The sequence below is a fragment of the Vombatus ursinus genome, unplaced genomic scaffold, assembly GCF_900497805.2.
Source record: "Vombatus ursinus unplaced genomic scaffold, bare-nosed wombat genome assembly UNPS02014798.1, whole genome shotgun sequence".
Classification (NCBI taxonomy): Eukaryota; Metazoa; Chordata; class Mammalia; order Diprotodontia; family Vombatidae; genus Vombatus; species Vombatus ursinus.
In genome coordinates, this window is record NW_020954576.1 from 2,646,893 (window position 1) to 2,673,273 (window position 26,381).

Genomic DNA, 26,381 nt, shown 5'->3' on the forward strand with positions numbered 1-26,381 from the left:
GCAACGACACTTGAAAGGCCTCCTAGAGTCCTAGGGAATATCTCTTCCATCTCCAATTTTCTTTAGGAGATTAAGGCAGTGTGAATTCTGAGAGCCAATCACTGCTTGGGGGAGAATATAGTAAAAGTAATAATAGCCAACATTTATACTGTCCTTTAAGGCTTGCAAAGTGTTAGGGGCAGGCCTGCCTCGGACCAGGTCATTGTTAGTTCAAGTTCTATTTTGAGGACAAATAAGGTGCTTGTTGATCCTTCGATAGGAACTAACAAAAGGTTTACTTAAGACAGCAGAGAAAAGATATTTAACAAAAGTACTGCAGCACTTCATTTAGGGAGATGCTGGATGAGAATCCCTTGTCTCCATGTGGTTAACAGGGTAAGGTGTGGAAACTCAGGCCTATCTGCAAAGTTTGAAGGGCCCCAACTCCACACAGACGTGTCTTTTAATGCCTTTGGGTGACCAGAGGCGAACAGGTAGCTGTTAATCAGTTAAGTTAATCAGTTAAGTGTCAATCAGTTAAGGTAGGCACAGTTTGAGCCTTGGATACCTAGGCCAATCAATTTCCAGGGACATCTTGGATCACCTTTCAGGGGAAAACGAGTCTAACCTATGTTGCAGAAGAAGTGGGGGACCCTGGTAAATAATGTTCCTTTCACACAAATCACCTTACATTGAACTCATTTATCTTCATAAGAACCCTGTAAGACAGGGGCTATTATTACACCCCTTTTACAGATGAGGAAACTGAGGCAGGCAGAGAAGTTACGCGACTTTCCCAGGGTCACATAACTGGCAAGTGTGTGAGCCAGTATTGGAACTCAGGTCTTCCTGACTCCAAGGCTAACACTGTACTCATTGAATCACCTACTGGTCCCTAATTTTCAGGAGAGAAGAGAAGAGATTTTTTTTTTTTTAGAAACAATCCCCACAGAGCCACTCTGAGGCCTATAAGCATCCCAGCAATCACTGCATGGGTAACCCATAATATCATTCCTCACCTTAAAGGTAAAGAATAAGATTATCTCTCTTTTCCCTGTTTCTAACCTCACCACTTACAGGGAGTCAGGGATGGAAATAGGGAGGGAAAGCAAAAATATGGTCATGAAACCCAGCACTGCAGCTTCCTGAGCCTTGGGGCCTTTCCCAGGGGCACCATCCTGTTACTGGGCCTGCAATACAGATTAACTTACTGCAAAATTCCCAAGGAAAGAGAAAATGTATCTTATGCTTTCTTGTGAGGATGAAGACATTACTAGGTAGTCATCCCCGTACTGTAACAGAATTCTGGTGACTAGGGAAAGGGCTGGGTGGGGAAGCAGGGGGACAACATGAGGATAGCCATGTAAAGGGATGACAGGGGGAGGGACCTATCTTAGATTCAGGAAGGCCTTGGGATCCCATTTTTGAGGGACACCAGCCTTCTCCATCATTATGCCATGGGTGAATTGTTCATGGTTAGGTATAGTGTTTCCAGAGGAAAAGTTGCCCTTCCTTCCCCGACAGAGTCTGGTCTATGCTCTTTATTGCTCAGCCAACTTTTATTCACCCCCAGCCGTATTTCTTCATATCTGTCTTTCCTCTTATCCCTTAAGGGGAGAGGAGTTGGAAGAGGTCTGGTAGTGATCTCCCTTACTCTGAGATGCCTAGAACATCAGAATATATGAAGGGCAGTAGGCCACCAGCCAGGGGAGAGGATCCTGCCTTGCTACTGGAGATGACTGGGTGTCATCAGGGAAGCAAGAGTCATTTGCTTCCTAGTTGAGGACCAGTGTTGCCATGGTGGGAAAGAGCCTGCAGTAGGTGAAAGGATGAGTTCCTTAGTTTGTGTGCCAAGTCCTCAGCTTCCCCTCCCTGTGCTCTGTACTCCTTTGATTCTCTTTTCTCTGAGTTGCTATGGTACTGAGTTGCTATGGTAAACCTGTTTTGCCTAGGTGTCTTAGGAAGATGGATGATAAGGCTTTTGAGCTATTTAAAAGCTGAGACTTTTGAAGCTATTCTGGACATCTTCCCCGTGCTGGCTCTGGAGGTTCAGAGCTGAGTGGCCAAAAGGAATTTTTTTGGTTTTGTTTTGTTCTTTTGAGTAGAAATCTGTGCCTTGTCAAAGGTTTTCTGGAAGCTAAGGCAAAGACTGCATTATAGTGAAAATGGGTTTTACAAATTATGATGGTTCCCCTTCTTGTAACTATTCATTTGCAAAAATGTCAAGGTGAATAGGGCTGTAAACATTGAAGAAGAATCTTTATGGAAGCTATCTTTAATAGATACCAACTGCTATACTTTCAGAAAGGCGTATCCAAAAAGCTTTGCTATGAGATTTTTGTGGAAATAAGAATACCTTTTGAAAATGGAAATGCTTTGCTTGAACAGGTGAGTGGGAAAGCTGTTTGAAGGAGATTCAGAATAGATGTTAAGGCCATGCAGGAGGAAGCCTCATTCATGTGAGACAAGTGGTTTGGGAATTAAGAGGATGGTACCATTGAGGGTCTGGATTTTGTATCTGATGCCAGTAGCTAAACTGCCTATGAACCAAGATGAGAGAGGAAGTGTCAGGAACTTATATCCCAGCCCCAGGACAGAGCTCAATTTGCTTTGCCCATCACTGTTCTTTGCCAGTTTGGTACTGGCAAACAAGCTATCATTTCTAAGCCAGTTCCAAGTATGCACTGGTCTCCTTCTTCTTTTCTCTCTTGTACATGCACACAAAATGAACAAAATGCATAATTCTGGCAAATGACTTTATCCGGTCCAATGGAACGCAAACAACATCAAAAGCAGTGAGCTAGGAATTAGCAGACAGTGTGTGACCACAGAAAAGTCATTTTAGTTTTTTCATCTGTAAAATGGGGATTATAATATCCATTATATTATGTAGTTATCTTGCCATGATGTCGTAAGGATCCAATGCAATGATGTCTAGGAAAGTGCTTTGGAAATTGCAAAGAGCCAGACAAATGTAAGGTGTTATAAGGGGCCCTTTATAAGTAGTCAGTGGACTGAAGTTTATAAGCCACTATGTAAGATAACTTGAAAACATAAATATCTCATTTTTGTGAGATGACTTAAGAGTTTTAAGGCATGAACCATGTGACTTTCTGACCTCCATGAACTAGTGCCCCATTTTTGCTCTCCCATCATGGTGTTCTGTAATATAAGCTCGGCCAAAACAGCATGCTTTCCTCAAAGTAGGCCACTCTTTTCCTGGGGATAGGAGAAAAGGGATTAGAAATAGGGTTACATTCCAGGCACAATAACTGACTTAGGCATAGTCCTTCCAAAGAAATCACTAAACAAGGAAGGCCTCCCTCAACATCACCAAGCTCACCTGGAAGTAGTTAGGCAGAATACTATAGCCTGTCTCCAGTGAAGACAGACTCTGTGTAAATCAACAAGCAAACCATGTGTGAAGAAAGGAAGATAGCAGGAGACCTACACCATTTTTAAGTGGCAAAGTGGGAAAATTGAGCACACAGGTAGAATAAATGCTTTAAGGACACATGGAAATACAGTTTCTGCAGCAAAGCCTTGCTGCAGGCCATTCAGAAATAGTAGCCATCTGCCAGGCAATTCTCTGGCATGAAGTGGTTGTGAGCAAAAATTCTTCCAGGATGCCAGTTAGTGGTATGGGCTGAGATGTAGAGTGATAGGCTCTATTCTAAGCAGTAAAAAGCAATATAATTCAATTAAATTTAATTCAAAAATGGTTAATCACCCTGGATACAAACCCAGGGTGCCTTTATGCAAACACACAAACAACAAAACATTAACAGCAAAAACTAGTTGCTGCCTTCAAGGAGCTGATGTTCTGCTGGAGAGAATATGACACATATACAAACAGGACAAGGCAAACTGATGATTGAGGAGGCATTAACTGAGGGAATCAGGGAAGACTTTGTAGAGCAGGTAGCACCTGAGATGAGACTAGAAACAAAGATTCCGAGAAGAAAACAGAAGGGAGGAGTAAGTGCATTCCAGGCATGGGGAACTTATTACTTAAATGCAAGTATGTTTAAATTTAGGAGTTGGAGGGAATGACTATTATTTACTTTGGAAGTCAGCATTTGGGGAAAAGGGTAGTCAACAAGCTAAGGAGCATTTATTAAGTGTCTACGATGTGCTGGGCATTGTGCTAAGTTCTGAAGATAAAGGAAGACAAAAACAACCACTGCCTTTAAAGAGCTTACAGTCTAACGGGGGAGACAAAATGCAACCAACTGTGTGCAACCAATATATACACTGGGAAATAATTTCAACTGAGAAAGTTTTCTTGTAGAAGGTGGTATTTTAACTGAGACTTGAAGAAAACCAGAGAAGCCAGGAGGAGGGGAGAAGGAAAGAAAGAATTCCAGGTATGGGGTGGCAGCTAGTGAAAATGGAGAATTGGGAGATAATAAATTGTATGAAGAAAAGTTAAGGAGGCCAGTGTCACAGTGTCACAGAATCACAGAGAAAGGAATAAGCATTTATATAGCACATATGTGCCAGACACTGTGCTGAGCATTTTTCATAAATATATCATTTGATCCTCATCACAACACTGCAAAGTAGGTAATCCTCATTATCCCCATTTTATAGTTGAAGAAACTGAGGTAGAAATTTGTGCAGAATTAATCTATGTAGGTTATTAAATTCAACAATACATCAATATCAATGGATAAGGTAAAAAGGAAGTATCTACCTGTGAAAAATGGGTAAATAAGGAACTAACACTTAGGACGGTGGCCAGTGAGTCAAACTCTTCCAGAGGAAGCAAGTTTCCTGTGAGAATAAGATAGAGTGTGAAAAGAAATAGAGAATAAAGAGAAATTTATTAGGGACTAAATGGGATTCTTCATGGGACACAATGGAAAAGAAGGGAACAGAGGAATGGGGAGTGTTATGATTGGGCTGGACAGGGATGAGTATGCAGAGAGGCAACAGAAGATTTCACACTGGGAGATGATGACTCTGAATCACTGGGATTAAGGGAAGAGGCATATTTGCTAGCCTAAGTAACATTTGGTTGGAGCCTCTACCTTCCTATGATGATGGAAGGTGGTACTGGGTGTGGTATTCCTTCTCTAAACTGGAGATTTGGGAGATGGTAGTGGTAGCAGAGAACGCAGGCCAAAGGTCTGGGCACCATGGACTATACTGAAATTACAAAAGGTGGTCATATTCCAAGATGGTGGGGTATGAGGAATACCAAGGTCATACTCCATGTAGAGCTTATATTTATTATGTTAAATCTGGTAACTGGGACCTTGGTCAGGGTAGGACTAAACCTTTGTCCAAGACACCTAAGCTCTAGTACTGCCTCTACAACTTTAAGTAAATCATTTTCCACTACTGCAACAGCAAAGGTCTCTTGATCACCCTTCATTCATACCTAAATATCTAGATAGTATTCACCATCATTTATTAACCTTGTCTTAGAATACAAAGGATAACGACACTAATATATAGATTGTCCAACACTGACTTTGTCAAAAGAAATTATACTGTGGCATTTTTAAAAAATGACAAAATACAACCTAGGGATACTGTGCTTACCAATATTTACTTTATTTAGCAGACCAGGCACCTGGCAAGAGTTTAGGCCCATGATGCTACAAACAAATAAATGTTTCCTCATTTTGGAAAAAAAAGAGTATGAATATTTTTCACAGCTTGGAGGTTAAAGTCTATTTAAGAATGGCCTCTAACAAAATCCACTATGCAGATCTTCTTTATTTAACATTTATTAAGCCACCACTATGTACAAGGCACTAAGTTAGAAGCTATGTTAGATGGCAATATGGTATAGAGACAAGAACAATGGGCTTGAGACTTAAGCAACTCAGTTTCTGCCTCTGTGTGGCTGAATGATCAATTGGAAAAGTCACTTAACCTCTCTGGGCCTCAGTTTCCTCATTTGTAAAATGAGAGATTTGGATTATGTTGGGTGTTCTTAACCTGGGGTCTGTAAACTTATTTTGAAATTTTGGTAACTCTATATAACTGATATAACTGGTTTCCTTAGAAATCCCTCATATTTTATTTTACACCATTAAAAACATTAATTCTGAAAAGGGGTCCATAAGCTTCACCTGACTGTCAAAGCACTCCATGATACACACAAAAAAGGTTATGAACCCAGGGTTTAAATGATCCTTTTGGTCCCTTCTAACAATGTGTAAGACACAGAAGTATAGAACACAATTCCTGACTTTGTAGAGCTTTACTAACTGCCTGTTAAAAAGACTGAAGAATTAAGTTACTTTACTTTCTTCCATCTTGATAGCCGTCCTGCTACCTGTACCAGAGACCATGCACTGGAAGACTGCATCTTCTCAGATTTCAACTCCTATTCTGAGGCCTGAGGTCCTGATTGGTAAGAGCTTCCTGTGCGTCCTTCTAGTGCAGGCTGGCTGTTCTACTCTTGGTTCACTTGACTTGGCCACTATCCTCCTGCCAGCTGTTTTGCTGTCTCAGTTGTTTACTCCATACCTCCCCTCTAATAACTCAACAATATTGTAACTACTGGAAAAGGTGTGTCAATCTACTCTCCTACGGTTCCATAAACCACTCCTAACTTTCCAGACCAAAATACCTCTCTCCCTCGCCACCATTCCCCTACATATGTTGTTTCCCCCATTACAATGCAATCTTCTTGAGGGCAGGGATTGTCTCCACTTATGTTTTTGTGTCACTAGTGCATGGCTTGATAAATGCTTATTAATCCATTCATGCATTCAAAAGACATTAATTACTTAATGTACTACTACATGCCAACCACTTGGCTAAATGCTGGTGGAAAATATAAAGTTTAAATAAGACACAGTTCCTGTTTATACAGCGCTTTTAATTCCATTTCACATCTATCATCAACAATTATTTGTACTAATGGAAAAGCAGAAGAGTAGATTGACACATTCATTCTACTCTCCTTCATGATCCAGCCACACTGGCTCATGTACTACTCATTGCACATCTCCTTTCTCTATACCTTTGTAGTAGGGAAATTATCTATAGAAGGGATAAGCAATCTTGCACTAAAAATCAGTGTCATTATATCATAGCTATCCCTGCTGACTCGGGAAAGGGGTTAAGCACAACAAAGATTTGAAAGTATGAGAGTAGGTTCATCAAGAATGGTAGGTATATAGTTACTGTGGCACACCCTCTGCCACCTCCACCCCCCACTTTTACCCTCCTCCTCTTTTAGGATTAGACTATTATTAAAATGATAGTTCATAACTGAGGGGGTCAGCTGCTCAGCTCCAATGTGCTATACCTTCATTATCTCCCTACACCCTGGTCATTGATTTCCCCTTACCATTCTCCCTTCCTTTTCTCCCCTTTAGGTTGGCCTAATTTTGCTGCCTTTCTACAACATTCTACCAAAATGCATCTTGGTTATTTTGATTTCTCACATTCTTGATACTCAAGCTTTTTAATGTATTAAGGAAAACAAGAGCAGTGGTGAACAGAGAACTGGCTTTGGAATTCTTTAGGAAATAACAGTAAGTTCATGCCCAATGGTACTGACTCTTACCAATGTCAGAATAACGTGCAGCCCTATCAGAAGCACATGAATAATGAGCACCAGAGCAGAGAACCACCATTTTAATGTTTGTTCTTTTAAAGTCACAATAATTTACAGCCATTTAATTTCAAGGAAAGTGGAGTAAGGAACTCTCCATATCATCAACTGTGAGATCTTCACAGCAACATCTTTTTTCTTCCAACTGTAGTGTCAGAAAGACAACTTTTTGCATACATACATATAGATTTTTAGATATATTTGCTTTAGTCATATTTTAGAAATCAGTTCTTCCACACTAAGATTTACAATAAAAATAATTTGCTTTGTAACCTATAGTAGAAAGTTTCAAATAAACAAAAAACCCCCCACTGTCTTCCATATAATGGAAGAAAAACTTGTGTGATTTTTTTGCTTGTGAAATAAGCCCCAACCATGTAGACAGGAGATGCACCAATTTGTTGCTGGAGAAGCATCCAGAAGCACTTCATTGCTCCAAAGGGATTGGTAAGAGAGCAGTGCCACCTTTCAGGTCTGAGAGGCCCAACAATCTGTTTCCCTTTTCAGGGGTATTCCAAAGTGCTTATGGCTGTTCTGCCATTGCCTGGTCCTTGGCAGCTACGACAAGCTCTATAAGAGCTGTAAAGCTTTTTATGTTGCTTGTTTGCAGGCCCATCTTTTGCATCTGAAAATGTTAAAAAAAAATAATTATGTTCTCAATTCTTTATGTTAAAAGAGGAAAAAAGACTATTTGCTATTTTTTTTCTTCTGTTGTGTTCTGTTTCCTCTTTCTGGTGGTTCCTCTTATTGGCTCTAATTCTTACAACATCAGTAATGTGAAAATATGTTGAAGAAGAATGTATATGTATAGCCTATATCAGATTGCGCTGTCTTGGGGACAGAGGTAAGGAGGTAGAGGGAGAAAAATTTGAAGCTCAGAAGCTTCTGGAAGTGATTGTTGATAATTCAAAATAAATTAATTAAAAAAAAAAAGAGGAAAAAAGAAACCTCCGTCCTCTCATAAATCTGAAAAAATAGCTCTCTCAAGCCCTGGTTAACAACTCTCTCTTCTATCCTCACTACCTTCAAAGCAAAGGACATCTATATGAAAACATTTTATTTACCTGATGAGTCAAATACCTAATATTCTAAGCAGTCACACCAACTGGTGCTAGGTGTTTAAGTATAGCTCACCATCAGTGAGGCCAATCTTGGGAGAGTAAGTCTCTTTCTGCATCTTTTATGCAAGGAGCATTTTCATGCCAAGGGAAACACAGAAACAAAAAATTCTAAAGTGAAAGATTTTGAAAAGAGGATGCATTAAACTTTTACTTTCTTGGCAACTTGAGAATTTACCTAAAAACAATTGGGCATAGTAACCACCATTTAATAAGCTGATGTGTTGAACTGAATTAAAAGTGGAATGACAAATGTAAGGTTTTAGGAGAAAATGTTTTTGAATCCACCTTAATGTATTTTTAAACTAAAAGTTTCTTTTCAGATATAGTGTTCCTACGTGTAAAGGCTACCCTTATGTTATATGTGAAGCATCTATTTCCTCAGTCAGTTGCAGCATCAAACATCAAGACGAAAATCTATTCACCTTTAGTTTGGAGTAAAAGCTTTGCAGCAATATGTATGCCATACTTTGCAGGACGCACAAACAGTTACATGCATATCCTTGTAAATCATACATAAACACTTTTCTTTCTACCTCACGTTAGAGATGTGGTCAACACCTATGATTAAGAACTCAATGATTACGTTTAATTATGATTAAGTACCGTATAGCAAAACTTCAGCTATCTGGAACCCTGAGTTGCTCTGGAATTAGATTAACCTTAAATGCTAAAACATTATATTTTAACTTTGTAAATGGTTAATTTGTCAAATATAGAATTCGTTATCTTTCCCCTTAAACTTAGTCCTCCTCCTCCTCCTCACTTACCTCTGTCTGTTGAAGGTTTCATCCTTCTAGTTATTCTTAGAGTTAGCAACCCTGGGATAGTCTATAACTCTTCATTTTACTTCTCTCTTATCTAATCTATTTCTAGATCTTGTTAATGCTACCTCCCCTTCTCTACATTTCCATGACCACCTAGTGGCTCTAAACACCTGGACTATGACAAGAGTCTCCTGAATGATCTGCCCGCTTCCCTTCTATCTCTTTAATATCCACACAGATGCTAATTTGATATTCCTAAAGCACAGAACTGACAATATCACTGGCCCCATCAAAAATCTTCAGTAGCTCCCTACTGCTTCTAGGAAGGGTAACAGGGAATAAGCATTTATATGGCACCTGCTATGTGCCAGACACTTTGTTAAGCAGTTTGAACAAATATTATATTACCTGATCCTTACAATAACCTTGCAAAGTAGATGCTGTTACTGTCCTCATATTACAGATGAGGAAACTGAGGCAAAGGGAGTTAAGTGACTTGCCCAGGGTTACACAGCTAGTAAATGTCTGAGGCTGGATTTGAACTAGAGGCTTTCTGACTGTATGCACAATGCTCTGTCTATTGTGCCACTTAGATGTCCCTAGGCACAAAATACAAACTTTTCTGTTTGACATTTAAAGCCTTTCATAATATGGTTATAGACTGATTCCATATGACACCCCCTCAGCCATTCTAACCAAAGTGGAACACTTGCTATTTCTTATATATGATATTCTATCTCCCACCTTGAATCCTTTTCACGGTCTGTCACCCTCACCTCTGGCTCCTGAAATGCTTGGTTCCTTCATCTTTTCTGATTGCCCCACTTGTCAGAATCCTTCCTCTCTCCCCAGTAATTCTATCGTGCATAATCTGTATTTACTTATCTGTATATGTGTTGCTCCCTGAATAGAATGAAAGGTCCTGTTAATTCCTGTCTTAACACAATGCCTGAGACATACTAAGCACTTAACACTTGCTGTACTGAAACATTCCCCCCACCCCAGCCTTCTGCTACATGCCTCTCTCCCTGTCTCCACTCCCAGTGTCAGTAACTGCATTTCTCTGCTTATAATTACTGAACTACCATCTCTTCGCTATCCCTTCTCACTCTCCCCGCATTTCTTGGCTATCCCATTTAAAAGTTTGGCCTTAAAAGACATCTTAAGCCGATCAGAATGCTTGCTTGCTTCCTTCCATGTAACATACTCATCCACCTCAGTGAGCACTTCAGGTATAATTCTCAAGTCAGGAGGTTGCACTGATTTGTGGCTAGGTGTTCAGAGTGCTGTGTTTTGGACCACATGAACTACAATAACTCTTTTAAGGGACTCCTGGCTCAGTTTAAGAAACACAGGAATTGGAAGCAGTTTATATAATACCTGTTCTCCTAAGGACTCAACATCCAAGGCCAGCTGCAGCCTGATCTTGTTGTCATCACTCATGCCGCCATTACTGCCAACAGGGTTGGGTGTGGCAGTTTTTCTGGCTTGCTTTAGTCTTTTCAAACTCTCTTCCATCTTCTTCACAGAACTCAGAACATCAGATACAGTTTCATAATACCTAAAGAAAATGACAAACATACTGGAGGATGAGAAAGAAGTCTAAGAAATGTGTGCATGAGGCAAACACAACAGTGTGACATGCGAAACAAGGTCTGGGGGAAAACACTGTAAAAAGAATAACTAATCTTCCAATTAAATGTACATCCTTGGTAGATGTTTAATGTGTGTTAAGGCTGAGAGAAGAAGATGGTCTCAAATGTATAAAGCTACCTTACGTCTCCCCTTCAAAGTCAGAGAATATAAGAATGTATTGCAGCATTTGTTTGGATGCTCCACAATAATATCAACAACTATTCACATTTACATAGAGTCTTTTAAAATGTGCAAACCATTTTGTTTATAATGCTCCTGTGAGGTAAGTAGTCTAAGTATTATCATTTCCATTTCACAGGTGAGAAAACTAAGGCTCTGAGAGGTTATGGGGTTTGCTGATTATTGAGAACTAGGAATGGTTTCAGAGTAGGTTCAGATGCAAGGCTGTTATTATTATATATTATTATAGAGGCCACTTGGGGTCTGACCAAGTCAAATAATTCAGAGCCAGATGGGATGGGAAAAATCAATCATACCCAGACAAATATGATTAAAATTCATTTTACTAAATGACAACATTTTCAATAAAACTTATTCATCTCCAATCATTCAGCTCTAAGTACAGGTACTTGCCAACTTATAAATAGGCAGTTTCCAAAGGTGATCTGTAAGAAGGTTATTTGGAACTTGGAATACTATATAAATGGAGGTCTGTTTAAGCCAAGCCTGTAGACTGGCAGTGAAAAGCAGGTGAACCCTAAAAAATTTCAATACTAATAATGAAACAGTAAGCCTGAACAAGGATATTTTTAAATTTTATTTTACGAATTGTGATGCTTTAAAAAAATAAAGAGAAGGATGAAGATAGAGAGACACTTGTATGAACTGTGCAGAAAACTTTACAGTTCTTTTCAAGAGCCTTGGAAACTAATGCTACTGTTTCTTTTTTATGTTTAACCTTGAAATATTTTCTTGGCATAGAGGAGATGCTTAATAAATGCTTACTGATTAACTGACACATATGTGTCACTATTACTATTTTCATGATTGGGTCATATTTTGACTCAAGTAGAATGGAAAAGGCAAAGAAAGTAGAGGACAAGAAGAAGGATAGAAAGGAAAGATGGAAGATGGGGCAGAGAGAAAGAAGGGTGAGGGAGGAAAAAAAAAAGGGAGAGGAAGAAAAGAAGAGGGAAGAGAGAAGGAAGAAGAAGTCAGCTAGTCACTCAACAAGTATTTTTATTCAGTTCTTATGATGTGCCAGGTACTGTGCTAAGCAGGAGGGATACAAAGAAAGGTGATAAACACAGTCCCCACCTTTAAGGAACTTATATTTTAATGTAAGAGACATCATGCAAAAAATTATATGTACAAGATATATATATAGTGTAAAGGGAAAGCAATCTCAAAGGGAAGGTACAAGCAGTGGGGGAGATAGGAAAGGCCTCATGTAGAGGGTGAGATTTGAGTAGAGTCATGAAGGAAGCCAGGAGGCCGAGGTCAAAAGAAAACAAAGAGCATTCTAAGCATGGGGGACAGGCAAGAAAAAGGCAAGGAGTCAGGAGATGGAGCTTGCTGTGTAAGGAACAACAAGACCAATGTCACATGACTGTAGAGCATGTGAAAGGAGGTGAAGAAGCCTGGAAAGGTAGGAAGGGGTCAAATTGTGAAGGGCTTTGAGAGCCTAAATGAGAAGGGAAGAGATTTTTCTGAGGATCTTAGTTAAGAGTCAGAAAAGAGGAAGCAAGGGGGCTTTAAAGGATGTACACACATCTTAAGAAAGAGCCTGCCTTAGGTAGAACTGAGTTGTGAGCAGTGGAAAAATGGAGGGCAATGCAGCCTATGCACAATGCAAAAGGAAAGAAGTGGTTTGGGGAGTGGGTAGGTGAGGAAATGTCTGGGAAATTGTTCTTTATAGGGGGTCCAGGAACTTGGCTGTTATCTAAAGATACGAGAGCTGAAGAATCTGGGGTGATGGGGAGGAATGGAGTCTGTGTTACAAATCAAAAGGCACATATTTGAAACATCAAAAGAACAAATGCTCTGACTTTTTCGGCTATTTTACCTTTATATGAACTTGATTTTCTAATTTGTCTCTGGCTTGGGACTTTTTTTTGAAACAGAGTATTTCATATATTTCTACTGTCATATTACTTACTTGTGAGTACTTTCTGAAAGAGCACCTTCTAACCACTGATGAACTATTGACTGCTTGAGTTTCTCCTTGTGCTCACTCTGAAGCTGGTAGAATGGCTTCAGAGCACTGTCCACGTAAGGGGAAGCTTTGGTCGGGGCCTCCTGTAATAGTGTTGGCACAGGGGTGGGGATGGGAAAATTGGGGTAGAAAGAAAAATGGAAGAGAATCACAACTCATTCAAAAATCTTAATGTCAAATTCATGTTGCAGGTGGACCTTCATTTGGAGAAAGGCACGGCATGTTTTAAAGTAAGACACATAGCTATACAATAAGCTGCTGAATGGCAAGGAATAATTGGGCTGTGAAGGATATGAAAAATGGAAAGCAATCATTCCAAAAAAATAGCTCCTCCCTTCCCCAATTTCCAAATGGTTACTGCAAATGAGAATAGAAGGGGTAAAATGCAGCATTCTGAACGATAAAACTGAGCACTTTAGCACAGTGCTCACAGTGTTTCTTTGTATCTGAGATGTAAGGAAAAAAAAGATGAAGTATAGGCACTGGTTATAAACCTCTAGCCAGAGGAGCCAAGAGCCCTTCTATCATCCCTACTCTGTACAGAACAACTGTAAGAGATAACAAGAAATCGTAGAATCCTTGTACCCACAAGGCTGACCAAATAACAGGCTTGCTAAATAAGAAACTGATTTTTATAACAACTCCAAAGGGATTCAGAATAAGTATACTTAACATTTCCTGACGATCTGTTAATAGCAAAGGAAGTAAAAATTAACTATACCAAAGGAAAAAAGAATTGAGAGGAAAAAAAACAGATTTCTTGGATACTCTAGAAGAAGGATAGTGAGAATAATGTAGGATGAGGAGAAAACAATAAGTCAAACAGGTACTAACAGTGACAAAAAATTCTCTAAATCAGTTTGCATAGAATGGAAAACTACAATTGTCTTTTTCAAACAAATGTGAAGGAAAAAAGGGAATCTTGTGCAGTTTTTCAACTTTTTAAAACCTTGTAATATTCCTTGAAAAGAAGGTAAGGTTATTCATCTTTTCTGATTCTTAACTCATTAAATAATTGTAGTAGTTCACATGATAACAGTTTAGAAAGTACTTTCCTTATAACCATCTTGTAAAATAGGCAATATAAGTATTAGCATCTCATTTAAAAAAAATTTTTTTTTTTTTTTTTTTTTGGCAATTGGGGTTAAGTGACTTGCCCAGGGTCTCACAGCTAGTAAGTGTCAAGTGCTTGGTCTGAGGCCGGATTTGAACTCAGGTCCTCCTGACTTCAGGCCCAGTGCTCTATCCACTGTGCCACCAAGCTGCCCCAGCATCCCATTTTAAATATAGGCAAACTAAGGATCAGGAAGTTTAGTAACTTGTCTAATCAGTCACTGACTATTAAGAGACACATTTAGACTGACTCATTTCTTTTGACTTCAAATGTAGGGTTCTATTGCCTCTAACAGGGTCACGCCAGAGCACGATTGTCAGGTCAGGAAAAAAAGCCAACAATATTCAAAAATCTGTGATTTTACCACTGAGAAAGACTTCAATCTATCGTCCTATCTCTTTCCTCTCCTTCACTGCCAAACTCTTCACTTACTTATAACCCCTTCAACTCACTTCTCAATGTGGTTTTGATCCCCACAACTCTACTGAAAACATTCTTTTCAAAGTCACTGATGACCTTATTACTTAACTTGTTTTTTCTTTCCTTAGCTTTCTTCACCTCTCTGTAGCATCTGATGCTTCTGGTTACCTCCTTCTTGATATCCTCTCCTTTGGCTTCTGGGTCTCTCCTACTTAACTCTGACCACTCCATTTTGTTCTCCTTTGCTGGCTCATCATGCTCCTTCCTTTTTAAATGTGGGTGGCCCTCAAGTCTATTTTTGCTTCTTTCTTCTCATGGTAACCTCATTCTCTTCCATGACTTCATCTGTCAATGCTAAAGTGATATCCCTTTATCATCAATGATTATCTATGTGGATAACTCTTAAATCCAGATGTCTACCTCTAATCTTTTTAGTCTCATACTTCCAGCTGTCTGTTGGGCATAATTAACGGCATTTCAAACTCTATATGACTAAAACTGAACTCATAATCTTACTCCCAAACCTATTCCTCACCTTAGTTTCTCTATTTCTACTCATGGTAGCAACATTTATTCTGTCACTCAGAATGGAAACCCTGGATCATCTCTGACTTCTCTCTTTTTCTCACCACTTTTATCCCATTAGTTGCCATGTACTATTACTTTTACCTCTACAATAGATTTCTGATATAGTTTTTCTTTTCTTGCTTCCACTGCAACAATCACAGTGGGACCTGGAGTCAGATGACTTAGCTCTTAGCTCTGCTATTCTCTCTGTGACCCTGGACAAGGTCATTCTTTCTGAATTGCAGTTTAGTCATCTATGAAAAAATGGATTTAGATAGTTAATCTTTAAAGGGCCTTCAAGCTCTCACATTTTATAATTTTAATAAGCCAAGCTATACCCTAACTAATCATCTTGCCTCTAATCTATCCTTTTCTTACCAATTTTCACATTCTCACATGAGTAATCTTCCTGATGCACATCTCTGATCAAATAGGTAGACTCAAAAAACTATCAGTGGGTCTCAGTTGTCTGCTGAATAAACCTACATGTTCCAGGCATTCGAGGCCTTCAACAATCTGGTGACAACCTACTCTCTCAGTCTTTTTTCATATGATTCCCCACTCACATACTCTATTCCAACCAAACTGGACTACTTTGGGGTTCTGTGTTATATTACTTAATTGCTATATCTTTGAAAAATAAAATAGTTTTTGTTTAATGAGACTGACCTTATTGGTTCTTCGGTAAAGTCTAGGAACTTCTAGGGCACTTTTCAGAAAACTGAAGCAGGACTCACTCAAGTCTTGGATGATCCTGTTACTCAGGGAAGGCATGCAGGAGGATAAAGAGATTTGAGAATCCTCAAGGGCTGCTGTTGAGGTATAAATATTCAAGTTAAACCTCTCTCCAAGATAAAATGTAAGTTTTATTTTAAATACTATATACCCTGTTATAATATCCACAAGAGCCTAAATCTCTAAATCAGAGTTAAAACAAGAACTTTTATTAAAAGAATTAAATGGGATATCAAAATAAACAAAATATTGCATTTGAGATGTTAAGGACTTACTTCAAAAGTTGAAGAGAAAAATATAAATGTTCACATAGTATTATGTTTTCATAAGTTCATTTTAAAATATTTACTGGTTAAAGAATTGTTAAGAGGTAGTAGACTTATTTTTACCTGAGATAGAGGAAAAGTTCTTGAAACCAATTACTTCAAGTTTGGGCTTGATTATTTCCAAGAGTTCTGGAAGCTGAAACAAATAAATAATGTATTCATTCTGCTGCTTTCTAAAAATATGTGCATTTTTTAGCTCCACAATGATTACACTATTATTAATATATTATAAACCTACAATTGGCATGTCTAATAATCTTGATCAGAGGAAAATAACATTCTTAATGTTTTCCTTATAAGTGTATTTAACAGTAAATGTAGTAAAAAGTGTAATTAGTGGTTGTTATATGGGAATTTGAAAAGAGGAAACAATATTTTTTTATTCTGTGATCCTCTTAACATATAACACAATCTTATTCACTCATATACCACAAAACATTATGTTTCTGGGTGGGAGGGGAGAGGGCAGAGAATAAAATTGTATATCAGAGGGCTTAATGAACATGCACACCACATACACTCTTTTTAACAATGAAAGCAAAACTGTGGCAGTTATATGAATGCCACAAAGGAAAAAAAATACAAACTATTAAGATCTGAACAGTTAATAAAGCTTAGCTGATGACTAAATGTTACCAGCAAATATTTCCTTAAGTAACCAAAATAAAAATTCACCACACACAAAGAGTATGCCCATAGAAGATTAGTATTAAGCTGCTATGATAAAGTAAGCATGAAAATGAAGTGGGAATCTAGTAAATACATATTTCAAAACTTCACTTTATATACTATCAAAAACAAACACATAGAAAGACGCATGATTTTTGGTAATAATTAAGAAATGTGAGTTACTCAAGAAGAGGATAACTATTATCTGTCCTGCATAGTTTTGACTTTCATCCAGGCAGGTCAGGAAAAACCAAATCTCTCCAAACCCCTTCTACCTCTATATTATAAGCCCCATCACGCCCAGTTGTGCAAAACTTAACAGTGACTATTATAACGCAAATTGATTAATATTGACATTTAAAAACAACACTGGAATGCATGCCTACTTGTTCCTGAAGTTTGTCAAGATCTGCAACCATATATACAAGCTGCGTATTGGAAATGAAAGCTACTGCTTGTGTTTCAGAAACACCATTTCCTTGGTCCTCATTGGTTCCTTGGGTAATGGAGGAAGACTCCTTGTTACTAGTTATGGAGGATTTTTTATTATCCTTGGCACTTTCATTGGAGAGAGGCCTGAGTAATAACTGAAAAATAATTTAATGATTAAAATTCCATTCAGGACAAACACTCTTAACTGCCATAAAATGACTTGTTGAACATGTTAAATTATGCTTAGCCTTATGCAAGGATACATAATGGGTACTCAGTAAACATCTACTGATAGGCTGGGCAAGCATCACATGATGACAGGTAGCCCCTGTAACTTATTTTTTCACTTTTGTAACCAATTTTAGATTAGCAAGAAAGAAACATCTTCGTATTTTCCTGTTCACCACCTTGATCAATCTTAGATCAATCTGAAACCATATAACAAATTACAGAGGTCCCCTCTCCACCTCAACGTTCAAGCATCTAACTTTTGATCCATAACATAGTTCTATGAAATCAAGTAAGGTTCAGAACTAATTAAAAAAAAAAAACAACCTCAAACTGTCTTGAAACAAACAGAAACAAGAACACCACAGTATTCTTTGCACAGCTACAGTTACAAAAAAGAAATCTGTTAACAGCACAATGGCAACAAGACAAAGTGTCATCTGCTTTTCAGAGCAGGGGGATGTACTAAGAGAAGAAGCAGCAGAGGACTCAAGGTAGTAAGAATCGGTGAGATTTATCAGGCATAACATCCTTTCAAACATATCTCATCATTCCTCTGTCCCTGATGTCATGTAGGAAATCTCAAACACTTCTATGTGGTTTTAGACAGAGAAGAGGGTTAGGCAAGAGCAAATAATGAGTAAGAGCATTAAGGTAGGAGCCAAAAGATCTGGATTTTATTTTTGGCTCTGCTACTGATTATCAATGAGACCTGAGCAATTTACTTGACATTTCTGAGCCTCAGCTTCCTCGCCGGTAAGATGATGGCATGAAAGTGATCTATTAGGATCCTTTTAGCTCTAACATTCTAGAGTCAACGAGGGTAAAATTCAACTAAGTTTTGCGGCACTACAGTCCTCTATATTTCGGGGACATAGAAAGCATAATGGTTAAAATTAAAATCACTAAGACTTTCGAGACATGTAAGAAGTTCCTGGGTTTTCATAGAAGGTGACCACCCTAGACTCTACAGGATCCTATCCTAGTCCAGCTGGCTTCCAGGTTCTTCACTCATTTAAGGAAAAAAAATGAATATAGATATACATAGTCTCCTATGTTTTCTTTTCTTTCATTTTTCTTTCTTTTGAATTTAAGCTCTGCCTGAGCTAAAGGATCTAACTTTAAGGTACACATTCCAGGTTCCATTAAGGCAAGAACTGCATCTCACTCATGCTTCTACCTTCCACAGTACCTAGCACAGAGTAGGAATACACTAATATTTGAAGAATGAATACTTAACAGAGCCTAATGCACCATTACAGAACATGTTACTACTTAATAAAGATATTATTTTTTTGAAATAAGAATAAATTTAGTACATTTTACAAAAACAGGAAAAGAAACCAACTATTTTTATTTATTTTCATCTCAAATAGTTTTAATAAAAGGAGCATCTTTTTCTAATTCGAGAATAATACTAAGAAAGTATCAAAAGATAATATATCCAACTATATAATTTTGAAATTATGAATGAAAAAGAACCTTTCAGTAGATGATGATTTTCAAGAACCGTGAAACAGTGAAAATGTGACAGTGCATGAATCTTAAAACAATACTTAAATAGAGAACTAAGGGCCTGGTATAGCCTTGAGCAAGTAAGTGGTAGCCCATTACAGTTTTTTAAAAATAGTAACTTTTCAAAACAGAAATCTGCCCTCTTGAACTTTTTGAAGAACAGTTTTAAGACAAGCTTAAATCTCATCACAATATTTAACTTATATTTATCTTTGATCTTATCAGCATTGATGATTAACACTTAAACACCCAGCCCTTACCTCGTTAACAAACATGGAGTACCGTGCTAAAATCTGTAAAGTGAGTTTCCACAGACGGTGTGCTAGCAATGGTAAAAACATCTGATCTGACCAACACTTCATAAGACTGACCCATGCCATATGAGAGGCCAAAAGGCAAAATGAGCTCCCAGCTAGGGGGGAAAAAACATACATTTAAGGGATCCCAGTCACCTTAAGTCAATTATGATCTATAAACTTTTTGTAAGTCTTATGTAACAAACTAATCTTTTCATTCCATGCTATTTAAGAACCAAAAAAGTGGTATTTTAAATTACTTGATTACTGTGAAGAAACTCAGTTTATTCCCAAGTTATATGGATAGTTATATAGTCTGCCAGTACTATTAAGATGATCCTAAGCTAATAACGCAGACAATTCTTCTATTAGAGATGTCTTTCTCATCACAGTTCTCTACTGACTAAATGAAACAACCAAAAGGAAATAAATACATTATATTCAGACAGCAATTTATTAAATCAAAGTCTTTGCCAGTTTGTTGATGACCAAATGTCCCCCTTCTTTAAATGCTACCTACTGAATATTTTGACAGTCACTAAAATCACTTAGAACATTGAAAAATGAATTTTGGGGGGTGGGGGGGGTGGAGGATAATGGTATAAGAAGGTATGCACCAAATCAATCAAATAAAGTTTAGGGACTTCTATTTCCTCTTTGCAATTATTTCTTTTACTCTTACCTTAACATACTCCATATTCATGCTATGGAAATTAAATGCTACCTGACTAGGTGTTCTCTGAGGTTCCTTGCACATCTAGGTGTATAACCTATGCTAAATAATACCTCATTTCTGGCCTGAGCAATAGCTTGCCACTAATTTTTCACCTTAGCACTGAAATTGTTATTGTGCTTAAACAGAAACTGGTATTGTTACAAAGAAATGGAACTCATGGTTTCTTGTTTCTTTGTTTTCTCACAAGGAAACTCTATAGAAATGTTCAGAGAATAAATAATATGGTGGTTCTGAGGTAAAATCAAAACATCTTCACTGATAAGTGATTATAATATATACAAATAAGGGGTCACAGAGTTGTGCTAAAATATTTTAATGGGTACATGTTGGCTATGGGAACCCAGCAGAGCAACTATGGTCCAGTCAATTTCTGAGGGAAGAAAATATCTATTCTGACCCTATATTAGTTTCATGTTTAGAATACCAGTCAAGGGCTCTTTCTGTACCAGAAGACAGAGACCAATACAGAGGACTGATTGACATGCATGCTTAGTTCTGATGGTCCAATAATTTTTCTATGAAAAATGGACATTTACACACTCTTTAAGGTGTCTCATTTTTATGTGGTAAATTCAGAATACAAATTCTGTTAGACTTAAAGATGATAATCATTTCAATACTCCTATATGAACAAGCACCAATGAAATGGACCCTTCTGGCTTCTACATTGCCAGTTCAATGTTTTTTGTTTTTTTTTTAAAGTACTACAGATTTTTTTTTTTAAATACCTGAATGTCTTAAGTATCCAGCTCTTAAAATATTATAAGGACATTAAGATCTAGAGGACTTGTTTATCTTAACTAACAATTAACATTCAGCCACATTTTGTCAATTACATATTATCAGCAAGTTACCTGGAGCTTCTTCCAGCCCATCTATAAGTGCTGCTTCTAAGGCTCCTGCTATTTCTCTAAATCTGATATGAAGAACAAGAATAACATAGTCATAATATGCAATTAAAACATATTAATCTTTAAATTACATATACTGTATCTATATGGTCATGGAGCTCCATGAAGATGAAAAATAAGCTTCATATGGGACTTAACATACCAATTATTCCATCCAAATTGGTAGGTTTTATTCTTTCAGTTCACTACTGTATCTATCTGTAGTGCCAAAAACAGTCGAATTTCTCTTGTCCTCCCTGACCCTAGAATGTGAGAGTTAAAAGGGGCCTCATAGACCCAGCTCCATCCCATCATCTTACTGGTGAGGAAGCTGATGCTCAGGACTGTGGAGTGACCTATTCAGGCCACACGATCAGTAGCCGAGCCAGAAACAGAAACCCGGCTCCCAGCTTAATCCTATTCACAGCTGATCATCTGAAAACTGATGTAGAGGGAGAGCAGAACCTCCCTGCTGGAGGGCTATTCAACATTTTAAGTCAAGGGCTACTTGGGGGAAAGTTAGGGAAGGGAAGATTGGCAGAACCTAAGGGATTAGTACTTAATACAGTTTAAAAATTAGTTTAAAACAAATACATCAAAAATCTCATACTGAGAGTGTTAAAATAGTTTCTTTGAACACACTAGTATTTAAAATAACTCTTTTATTGTGGTCTTTGGATTATATTCTTATTATTAATCATATTACCATAGTTGCTAAAGCTTGTTTTATGTGTATTTTATCTACTCCAAAGAAATGTAAACTCCCTGAAGGCAAGCAATGAACTATTAACTTGTACTCTAAGACCTCAAGCAATTTAATTAATTACTTTGAAAACAGCAGGTGCTCAATAGTACCAGTTTAAGGAAAAGGGACAAAGTTGTCTTATTTTCTCCTAAAACAGAAGCTTAAGGTCCTAGAATTTAATCTGAGTGAAGGCAACCAGAATCACACAATTTTAGAGCTGGAATGGACTTTGGCAGCCATCTAAGTCCAGTTCATAATTGAGAGAATCACGACTAAAACATCTGAGATGTAGTCATCCAACCTCTATCAGAAGACATCTCAGGGTTAGGGAATGGAGAACTTTCCTCACCTTTCAAGGTAGCCTATTACAATTTTGGTCAGCTCTAATTGTTGGGAAGTTTTTTCAGACACCAAAGCTGATCTGCCTCCAGATGGGCCTTCAAATACTTGAAGATAACTATCATATTCCCTGGAGTCTTCTTTTCTTGAGGTTTAACATTCCCAGTTCCTTCAACCACTTCTAATGATACAGACTCAAGGCCCTTAACCATGCAGTTGGCCTCCTCTGGATACTCTTTAGCTTTATCTAACGTCAATCTTAAATTGTGCAAACTGACTACAATAATCTAGATGGAGTATGACTAGTGTAAAGAGGGACCACCACCTTCTTATTCATGAAAGTATGCTTGCTCTAGTGCTCCACCTCCCTCCCTCCTTCCCTCTCTCTGTCTCTTTCTCTCTCTATACACACACACATTATACACCTCTCAATGAAGCCCCAAATTGCATTAGCTTTTCTGGCTACCTTATCAGACTGCTGGATCATATTTCCAGGTGGAAAGAGATATTAAATTTTAATTCAAGTAATCCTAAGAGGAAAGGGACACCATACAAAGACAGTATACACCTCTAATTTAACTGCAAAGAACACTTAGGGTGGAGAAAAAAAACAACAACATAAAATGTGCAACACTGGCATCAATATTTCCACACAAAAAAATTTCAACAAAATGCCTTCAATTTTTGTTTACTTTAAATGACTCTGATGCATATCATATGGCACAGTGACTATGTGTTTGCACAACTTTTTGTCACTCTTCATTAATAAACAATCCAACATGATAAAAATCAATAGCAATGTGCCACAACATTCTACCTGAAATTTATTTTAAATGGATAAACAACTGTGTTGAAAAATGTAACAAAAAAAGAATTTTTGTGAATTTTGAATAAATAGTGGTAAGTGGAAAAATCCACCAACTATTTTTAGCTGTGCAGGTAATGTTTAATTAAGCCAGGAATTTGGGGAAAGCAAAAGCCTTTTGGAGGAAAGTGCTGTTGTTCAACAATAATTCAGAGTTTCAATAATAGCTCTGAGAGAAGCCAGGACATCACATTGAGATTGACCCAGCCTGGCACACATCCTCGATATTCCAGGGTTGAAAAGAGCCTTACCTAGCCTAAAACAGGCAAGGCTTAGAAAGGTTATTATAAGAAGAAAGGGCTTTGAAGAAATGGTTTATGAAGGAATGATTTAGGGTTGGGGCTGTGCAGGGAAAGGAATGGAAAATGAACATAACAGAAACAGAAATGACAGGGAATGCATTTAGTCTGATTGGCTGCTGTTTCTCTTTTACAACACCATAATATTACGGAATATTCCTTTAATATATTTAAAAATTTGCCCATGAAATAAAAGGACAATGTGCCCTAAATTCACCTCATACAATTTTCATATGATACAACTGTTTCCAATTCAATACATTAATTTTTAAAACAAATGAATAACTCCTTGACCTCTCACTGAAAGACAAACGTACATTCTGGGCCAACTTAATGGGGAAGACATACTTCTGTGTCTGATAAGACACATTTCACCCTAATAAATGGGATTCAATTATCTAGAATAAAATTACATTTGCAATCATGACAGGCAATTATAATGCAAGTTTCCTCATTGCTAACATATTCCTCTTTCTGTGATTTTTTTTTTCTTCTCTACCTGGCAGAAGGATACTAACACAGATAATGAAAATATCAAAGCCCTTTAAAAAAGATAAAATTCTCAAAGTATTTCTACTAAAGTATTAGTTAAACTTTACCATGTGATGAAAACTATAATTATCTAATTACATAATTTTCTAGGTGTATCTTAATTACTATTATTACTACCTAATGATATTTATAATTTTTCCAATGGCACTTATAAATTAGTCTTTTCATCCCAAATTTCTCCCTTTTATTAAAAAGAGTACCATTATATTAGTAAAGTGGTTCAGTGCCACTGGTTTGTAGAACAGATGAAAAAGGAAAGCAAGATAATTAAATTATCAAAATTAAAAGTAGGGCTTTAAAATACTGGCCAACTGGACAATAAAGAGCATTATCTAGAACGACATTCGACTTAGGAAAAAATGCTAAAGATTCAAAATAGGGCTTTTTAATGTTTGGAACAGGAACAGCAATAAGGAAGAAATAGGCCTAATGGGTCAGTACAGAGAGTACTATTATCATTGATAAGAGACTAGACTAGATGACCTCTTAGATCTATTTCAATTCTAAGATTCTGATTCTAAAGTCAAGTAAATGCTTCCTTAATATCTATTTATTCAATATTATGAGTAAGATTTTACCTAATTTTCCAGATTTCAAACATCTTTAGAGTTGTTTCATAACCCCAGCTACACTAAAAATATCTCATTGCCCAATGCACTGTCTTATATTCCAGACCTGTTAGAAAAGCAGGCAGAAGAACAGAATAAAACTTCAAAATTTCTCAAAATTAGTTTCATTTGCATTGAAGTAATAAGTTACAGTGTGAAATCAAATTCAGTAAAAGTAAATAGCTTGAATCTTTTAATGGATTTTTTGCTGAGTTGTTTTTCAGTCATGTCCAACTCTTCATGACTCCATTTGGGGTTTTCTTGGCAAAGATACTAGAGTGGTTTGCCATGTCCTTTTCTAGTTAATTTTACAGATGAGTAAACTGCGGCAAACAGGTTTAAGTGATGTGTCCAGGGTCACAAAGCTAGAGAGTGTCTGAGGCTATATTTGAACTCACAGAGATGAGTCTTTCTGACTCTAAGCTTGGTGCTCTATCCACTGTGCCACCTAGCTGTTCCCTTCTACTTGATATCTTATATTTAAAATAGAAATTAAAAATATAAATGAAATATGCTGTTTTAAATGTCTGGTAGCACTTTGTGCATTCTACATTATTTATCTTTTCATTATCCCTGTAAGATAGGAAAGAAACAGTTATCTCAGCATTGCATAATGAACAGGGCAGTGAACATGGGAGTCAGACAGCCCTAGGTTCAAATCCTTCCTCAGACATTTACTCTGTGACCCTGGGAATGTCACTCAACCTCCTTCTGTGTCTGTTTCTTCATTTGTAAAATGAGGGCGGGGGCGGGCAGGAGTTAGAATCTATGGCCTCTAAGGTCCCTTCAAGTTCTAGATCTATGATTCTATGATCTTCATCTAGGATAGAGTGAAAATTGAGACAAAATAGCAGCTCAAAATTTATTATCTTCCCTCTCTAAACCTACTGTTCCTAACTTACCTGTTTCTGTTGAGACTGTTTCTAATCTTTCAGTCAACTATGTTTACTATCTCAGATTCATTTTCAACGTTTCACTCTTCTTCAACTCCCAAACCAATCAAATGCCAAAGCTTGGTAAATAACATGGCATCTCTTGCATCTGACTCATGCCTTCATCACCTCTTCTTGCTGGGACTATTGCATGAGTTTCCTAATTGGTTTTCCTGCATCCGGTTCTCACTCTTCTCTAATCCACCTTCCACACAGCTATCAAACTGATATCAGATAAAACACACAGCCACCTAGCTGCCCCTACAATCTATCTAGACTATTGCAATATCTTCCCCTAAGTAGTTTTTCCTCCTTTATTCCCTTCTACTTCAAGATCTGATCTTCTTGGTTCAAAATTCACCAACAGCTTCCCAAGTGACTATCAAATAAAGTAGCTTTCTATTGTTTGGCACCTCCCAATCTTTCTAGTATATCTCTGAGTTACTCCTTTCTTTGTGCAACACTTTTCCATAGGTCTGACCACATCATTCCCTGGCTTGAGAAGCTTCACAGGAATCTGATTTGCCTAAAGGATAAAACACACATTTCTGTTTGGTGGTAAGCATTCTTTGAAATCTGGCATCAACCTATATTTTCAGACTGATACCACCTTACTCCTTCTCAGCCCCACAACAATCCAGCTAAACTGACCTGTAAGATGTTTTTCCTATATGAAATTCCATATCTTGCTTCTGTATCTTTGCACAGGCTGTGCCTGAAATTTTCTCCCCCTCCTCCTTTCTGCCTCCTGGAATCCTTACCTAATTTCAAAGTTCAGTTCAAGGGCAACCTTCTCCAAAAGGTCTTCCTTTCTTAAATACTCTAGTTCTCTCCTGAAATTACTTTGTATTTATTT

The 26,381-nt window shown here is 37.5% G+C and overlaps 1 protein-coding gene across 2 annotated transcripts in view; it reads right to left on the bottom strand.

Moving 5' to 3' along the window:
* Positions 1-7,568: 7,568 nt before the first annotated feature.
* Positions 7,569-26,381, bottom strand: part of LOC114050103 (conserved oligomeric Golgi complex subunit 2) — a 71,952-nt gene continuing 53,139 nt past the window's right edge. For both annotated transcript variants that reach the window (XM_027871667.1, XM_027871668.1), the window contains exons 11-18: positions 21,150-21,211; positions 19,524-19,675; positions 17,475-17,675; positions 16,483-16,555; positions 16,028-16,170; positions 13,201-13,340; positions 10,827-11,007; positions 7,569-8,186 (exon numbers count right to left, since the gene is read on the bottom strand). In XM_027871667.1, coding sequence (XP_027727468.1) covers positions 8,085-8,186; positions 10,827-11,007; positions 13,201-13,340; positions 16,028-16,170; positions 16,483-16,555; positions 17,475-17,675; positions 19,524-19,675; positions 21,150-21,211 — 1,054 coding nt within the window. In that variant the 3' untranslated portion in view covers positions 7,569-8,084. The remainder of the gene's footprint in view (positions 8,187-10,826; positions 11,008-13,200; positions 13,341-16,027; positions 16,171-16,482; positions 16,556-17,474; positions 17,676-19,523; positions 19,676-21,149; positions 21,212-26,381) is intronic.